The 7191-nt window shown below is 40.3% G+C and overlaps 1 protein-coding gene across 1 annotated transcript in view; it reads left to right on the top strand.

The window, feature by feature from the left end:
- Positions 1 to 5856, top strand: part of SPPL2A (signal peptide peptidase like 2A) — a 21109-nt gene extending 15253 nt beyond the window's left edge. The window contains exons 15-16 of the mRNA XM_010135265.1: positions 1038 to 1071; positions 5535 to 5856. Of these exons, the coding sequence (XP_010133567.1) occupies positions 1038 to 1071; positions 5535 to 5566 (66 nt within the window). The 3' untranslated portion in view covers positions 5567 to 5856. The remainder of the gene's footprint in view (positions 1 to 1037; positions 1072 to 5534) is intronic.
- The last annotated feature ends 1335 nt before the right edge of the window (positions 5857 to 7191 follow it).

Raw genomic sequence — 7191 nt, 5'->3', positions numbered from 1 at the left:
TACTGTGGTGTTCCGTACAAAACCAACCCGCTCTCCTCCTTTCACAGGGCCAGTGAGTAGAAGTTTCCCTGTAGGTCAGAAGGAATTTGGCTCACATGCATTTGTATATTACTGGTGACTGTTCGCTGTTCTAAAATAAACAGCACCACAGTCATACAGCCCCGTAACCCTGGGTCTGTTGTGGGGGGGAAAAGCTGTGCAATTTATTTCCCTCTCTTGAGTTCTGAGTAAGATTGGCCTAAGTAAATCTGGCAGCCGTCTTTAGTGACAAAAATTTCTTGCAATTCTCATAGCAAAACTCATACTTGGAAGAATTATGTTGCCATAGTAGTTATTTCATGTCCTTTCAACTGGTGTCTTGAAGGATTAAAACTGCTCTGAACTTCAGCTTGCTCTGAGGTCAGATGCCTCCATTTCTGGCACAATTTAAAACGTTGATTTCCATCTCACTCCACAACCCCTGATTTAAAGTTGTCTGTGATTGACCACCTCTGTGTAACTTTACTAACTCCTATTTTTCTATTAACTTTCTGAAGAACTTCTTCTATATTTTATTTTCCAGAGGGTGTTATTCACGTTGCAGGTTTAGAACGCTGCAGTGTTGATCTTTCTGATGTGTTGCCTTCCTCGCATAAAGCTGTACTTTGAACTGCCCTTATTGAACATCTTAAATACACAGAAAACCAACCAACCCCAGGGCTGAAATCTCCAGCTTTCAGTGCTCATTCTGAGGAGGAAGGTTATAGAAACGTGGCAGAAGGCTATTTTTTTGCTATAAGAATGGTAATTTGGACTTGAGCAGAGTTGCCCCATTGACAAGACAGAGGTTTGCTTTGTCCTCGTGGGAACAGAGAAACCTCACAGGCAGAGCAGAGTGTCCTAAGAACAGGGTACAAGAGCACGTTCAGGGGTGTGTCGGGTGACTAAACTTCACGAATACTGCTTTTGTTTGTAGCCCGCTAGTTAGCTTTTTTGAGTTTGGGGGTTTTCTGATTTTTGTTGTATATGATTTTAATAATGAAATGAATTTTATTTAGGTATCGGACTCCTCCAGGACGCCTTTGCTACAAGGTGTGATTATGGCCTTCTTTTAATGCAATTTTAATCATCTTACGGTTTCTTTTTTCTTCTTTCCTCTCTCTGCTTTCTCTTTGTGTCTACCTTCTTTGTTTTCATTTTTCTGAGTAATTCAATAGAAGAGGGTAAAAGTGAAGAGAAGCTGTAAAACTGTTCTTATGCTTAGGTGGTTTTGGGTTGTTTTTTCTTTTTTTTTCTTCCTTTCTTAAGAGAAAAACAAGAAAACTAATGTAAAGTACTAGTGGAACTATGATTCCTAAGCCTGAAGGCAGGCTTTGTGTGCCTGTAATTGCCCAGATCTCTAGGAGTGTCTTCCAGCATTCATAATGGTTCCTCGGCTGTTACCTGTACGGAAGTCCTTTACCTGATGTTTCTGTGCCACTGCATTGACATGAAAACTTGCTTAGTGCTAAATGCCGATTTTGTTGTCCTCTGTTACAGTGTTCGGCATTGTAACTTGCCTTCAGTAGTCATGTCTGCAGTCCCTCCAGCATCGTGTCACTCAGCAGTAGGCTTCATCCCCTGCTGTCGGCGGTGCCGCAGGGATAGGGGGCAAGGATCTGGAGCAGCTGTTGTGGTCTTGCTGCTGCACAGCTTCTAGACCACAGCGAGCAAGTTTAACCTTACTAGGCTATAGCTTAGGACTGCAAAGACTGATAGTATTAATTTTAACTATCTGCTGTCTCAGGCACAATGTGGAGAGAGCCGTGCAAGCTTTCAAATTTTCACTTCTTGCAGAATTTAAGCATGTAAATAGAATTGGAATTCTAATCAGCAGCCTGAAGTTATACATCTCTTTCTAAAGCGTAGCTGGTCTGCCCCATATGCTGTTAAGATGGTGAACTCTGCCTGTGTCTTAAATTCCTAACTAAAAAGTACTTTTCTCATTAGCTTCTTTCTTTTAATACTTTAACATCTTAAGTCTCATTAAAAATCCTTTATTTTAAAGAAATTAGATAGAAACCCAAGAAAAGGGTAGGAAGTGGGAGGGATTGAGTGCAAATTAAAATCAGATGGCCAGCCTGTATTTTGGTAACTTAAAATTCTTCTGGCCTGTGTGCACTCAAGTTCTTGAACAGGATTGTTAAAATCAGTGTTTCAGTTTCTGTTTTATGCATACGGGAAATACTTGACTCTGTAAGATAGCTCCAAGGACCCGTAATTCTTATCTGAGTGCATCTCTGTTTCTGCACGATGATGCAGTTTTAAATTCTAGCTATGCTGTGTGTGGCTTCTTTTATGGAGTAGTCTTACGCTGCACAGAGGAACATTTTAACTGGTCACTGTATAATAAAGGTTTTTCAAGGTTTTCTGGATTGCTTATGCTCCTCGTGTGCCTGAATGATAGGCTAATTTGATACTTATTTCCCAGTTATTGATTTCATTTAAACATACTGTTGGTTTTTTGTATCACTACAATCCACAAAATAATTTTAGTAATGTTAAAAATGTAGTGGACTAATGCAGCTTTGAAGTCTTCTAGACACAAGAGTCCTACAACTTTTTAGTTGGTCAGTTTGAAGTGTTTAGCAAGCTTTCCTGCCTCTCTTTGAAATAATAAATCCACAGATTTGTCACTGCCATGTTACACAACACGCACCTGCTGTTTAGTACTATAATTTTAAATCACATTTTTAGATATTTGCAAATTAGTCATAGCTGTGAGTTGTTAAGAATTACGCAAATGCAACCTCACCAGAGTGAATCTTGCAAGTGTGTGCATAAGTGCCGTGGACTCTGTACAGGCAGGAGTCTGCTGCCATTCCTAGTTTGGCTCTGTGGGTGGCTTTTTGGAGTTTGGTTGTTTTTTGTGTTTTTTAATAGTTCACCGTGTTAGGAGATAGCTTTGAAGCAAAAATACATTTACATTTAACCTATCTTGACACCCCTCCCTTAAACTGTCAGGAATTCAGATGTGGGAGAAAAGCTGCTGACTCTTTTCCACTTCAAGAAGGTTGATCAGCTCTCCACAATGATTGCTTTAGCTCTTTCGAGGCTTGAAACAGCTTTGCCCAGGATTTTAGCGTGGTGCCTTCATCTTGCTGCTCGTTGTTGTAAAGATTCCTGCAACTTTTGCTGCGGCTTTGAGGATGGGGTTGTCCTGAGAGGACCTACAACTGAGATACATACTTGTGGAAAAAGCTGCTTAATGCAATCTTACACTTTCAGAAAGGGATCTGCTGTCCCTGACTTCAAGGTGTGGGCTATCCTTCTTCTCTGGGGTGGAAAGATTAGAAATGAGGCGAGGTGGCTTTTTTTTTTTTGTGGCAACACTTACATATCAAAAAACCCCAAACACCCTTTGTGCTCCACTAGCCATGTTAGTTTTAAAGTTAACTTAAACCCCTGATACATTAAGCGGATACTTCAGGATTTAGATATAGGTGGTATCTTCACATAAGCACATTTTGCACTGCTTAGCTTGTTGTCGGATTAAGAGAAGAATCTTTGACTTTGGGATACACTGAATTGTTGCAAAGAGCGTTAACTCTTCCTTCTGGAACTATCTTGCCATTTTAATAAGGGAAACATCTTACAAAACCGCTTACCAAAACTACCTTCTCGATGCCAGCTGTTAGATGATCCTCCCTAGGATGAAGGAAGTTACATGGCAGTAGTTGATGTAATGTGGTACTGTTTGGGGGTTTTTTGTTGTTGTTTTTCTCCTGGAAACAAATACTTCAATCCTTACTCAAAATGATGGTTTGACTTCTGTAATTGTGGGGATTGTTTTGCTTTGGGTGACTTGATGTGGGTTTTTGGTCACAGTGCAGGGGGTAAGTTCTAGATGTACTGAAGTGATTGCAAGATTGTCATTAGCACAGGAGCTTGGACTCGTGGCTGGGCTGAGTGTGTGCTACACCTATAACTCAGTTCTTAGGTGTATTAGCAGACTAGTGCCTGCCTGATTATCACTGTCTTATTTCTGACACATGAAGGGAGGGATGTGAAAGATGTTTTCCAGTTTTAGTCCAACTGATGTGCTGGCCACTAAGCTTTCCGAAGCCCTTACTTGGTAGATCCCAAGGACTTGTTTCTGTCTTGAAGCTGTCATCTCAACTTACCGCACCACGTCTTGGTGCCTCTGGATTGGGAAACAGCTTGTTTAAGCAAACCTTTTAATGTGTTTGTATCCTTGCAGTGAAACAATTCTGTTGGCATAAAAGAAGGTATGGCAAGGAGGTGGGACGTGTCTAGAGCAGAAGAGCTAAGTTAATGGAACTACTCTCGTTGCCCTATATATAGAGTTATTCCACACCAAAGTGCGTGTGACACAACAGTGTCAGAGCCTGGCTTTGTCTTGGCAGGCATCCCCCAGGAGGTGCTAGTGAGACAAGAAAGCAGCCATATCCTCCTCACCTGGAAAACCACCGGCTTAGATGCCATGCAGTGAGCAGCTGTTTTACAGAAAGACAGGGAGCCTTCTTACTCCTAGGCAGGATGTGCCACTACGGAAGAAGACACGTAGCATTTTCTGCCTTTGGATACTTAAAGTACCCTCCCTTGTCCTAATAACCCTACCGTGCTGGGCCTTCGGGCTCCTTGACACATTCTGGTTTTCAGCATTGGTTTCACTGCTTCTGTGTCATCTGTCTCTGGTTGTCAGCTATCAAAACTGTCCAGTCCTTGGCCTCTTGATAGTTATGCTTAATTCTAAAGCACTCAAACTGATGGGTCTCAGTTTGTCATGCTAACAAGTGTGTGTATTGCCTGTGTTACTTGTTTAATGCCTTGTTGCAGGGAGGAGGCTAGAGCCTTCGTTGTCCTCCAGCAGTGGAAAGGGAAACAGGCTGCAGTTTAGTCAGGCAGAGTTGTTCTGTGTTATTCAGATGACCTAATCAGTGACCTGAACTGGAAAGTATAATCAGTCCGTATAATAATCTAGTTTGGATTCTCTTCTGTTGCAGGACTTTACAATTCCATTTCCATTACTCATTTTAAAATGAAAGGAAAACTTGCAAAGAAATGTTGCCGATACCACAGTTAGTTTTTACTAGCTGTAATAAAGCTAGCTTTTACAGCCACGGGCAGAGAAAGTTAGTCTTTTTTATTCAAGTTCTTGCTTGCTACCTGTAAATGTTGGGCAGGATCCTCGGGTCTATTCCCAGTTCTGCAAATCATGTCTTTGAAAACTTCACTTAACCCCAATAATTTTTTTTTTTTATTCTTTGTATTTAGTAATTGAGACACTTTTGACTCAGAAGTTTAATTTCTTGTAGAGGATTTGGCTCCTTGGTTGGAGAATGCTATTGTAGTGGAAGGCATTAGCTAAGGGAGCTTTAATTATTTGGCTTCAATACTTTTCTGATCCATAGAGGACTTCCTATCTGTATGCTGCTAAAATGCATTCTAACACATTTAATTATATTTCTCTTAGCTAACAAATACTTTGGACCAATGGGATGAAAGCACTATCTCTTTATAAAGAGACATCTTTTTTTTTTCTCTACATTTAGATGATGGAACAGCTGGATTACACAGGAAATGAAGAAAACACAGCATCAGCCAGTGAACAGTCTGGAGGACAATAACACGCAGGATACTGAGTTAACTAGTATTCAAATTCTCGACAGACAAATTGCAGTAAATTTGGTGAAGTTTTACAACAGAGTATTTCCTACTCTGTGTAAAAGGGTTTTTTACTCCCACGCCTATATTTTTATGGAAAATATTAGTAACATAAAAGTCATCAAAATAGACTTGCATTTTTATAGCCAAACCATATCTAGTAAAACCGTGCCTTATTTCAATTTAAATAAAAGGATATTTTCTATGCAATTTTCCAAATGTGTTTCTATACAGTATATTTTTATAAAAGTTGCTTACCCATATCAGTTTGATGCATAAAATGTTTTGTTTCATTAAAAAAAAAGTACGGTACCTTCATAGGACTTCCTTCCAGATTTTGAATGCGAAATTTGACAGTGATGTAACCATAGCAGCTAACGAATGGAAATACAGCTCCATGACTAGAAGTAATTGAATAAACAGCGTGTGTTACTCTGTACTTTGTAAGCCATAAAATAGGTGACAGGGCAAATTTAGCCTGGGCTTGTGAGCCTCTTCCCTCACCCCTGTAACACCACTGGCTTATGCCTTAACTGTGAAAATTGTTAAACTTCGATGCAAGTCTTTGGATTATATACATCGCCAACCATTTCCAAAAAAATAAAAGGAGGGAGATGCTTACACAGTGGTCCTGGAAACGTAGGTGCAGCTCCTGGAATAGATGAGAAAAAACACTGAGTGAAAGGCCAGAGTGTTTTTGCTTAAGAACAGCTATTTTGGGAGTGGGGTGAAATACTAACTCTGGCTTGGTTCTCTCTGACCTGTTGAGACTAGGGCTATATTCGTGGTCTTCATGTGGCTGTAGATCTGTTCAAAGGGACAGGGGAAGACAGGACAGATTTCTTTAGCTTTTGCATCTACACTATACTTTTTATTTTGAAACTATTTTTGAAAATTCTTTGCAATCGATAGACAAAACAACAGGTTTGAATAGTGCTTAGTTAAGGGCCAGTGTTAGTTAAGGCCAGTGCATGTGTGTAACTTGTTTAATCTTGATTTGTTACCTTATAAAGACTTGGAAAAAGAGAAATAGTTAAAATCATTAGTTTGCATTTAGAAGAGCTTGAGTTTGTTTGACACGTTTTTTCAGGAAACTGCAAATCGAGGGGGATTAGGCATAGAAAATTTGTATAGCTGTGATGCCAACACCTTACACCAAAGAAAATTGGAGAGGCAACAGGAGACCACTGAGTTCACTTAGTGCTAATGTCAGGCAGCCGTTACAACATTTTTCCTGTTCTTTTAATGAATGTCATTCCTGTAGTCAGTTAAGTTCAAGAACGCTGGCGAAAACAACTGAATAAGCACATGCTGGGCAACGGCAATGCAGGCTTTCCTGCAGGGCCTCACCGAAGTGCCTCATGAAGGTCACCTCTAGACATTTTTAGTTAGTCTGGGGCACGTTGGCTCAGGAACGCTTACCCAGATGAATCTCGTTCAGCTGGATTTACTCTGGAAGTCTGCCGCTTCAGAGCGTTGTAAATCTGTACTGGCAGTTAACAAAGGCTTACTGCAGATTCGCTGCTTTGTGTCATTTATATCAAG

This window comes from Buceros rhinoceros, unplaced genomic scaffold (genome assembly GCF_000710305.1).
Source record: "Buceros rhinoceros silvestris isolate BGI_N320 unplaced genomic scaffold, ASM71030v1 scaffold37834, whole genome shotgun sequence".
Taxonomy (NCBI): domain Eukaryota; kingdom Metazoa; phylum Chordata; class Aves; order Bucerotiformes; family Bucerotidae; genus Buceros; species Buceros rhinoceros.
Note: the sequence above shows the minus strand (reverse complement) of the source record. Positions and strands in the feature narration are given on the sequence as shown.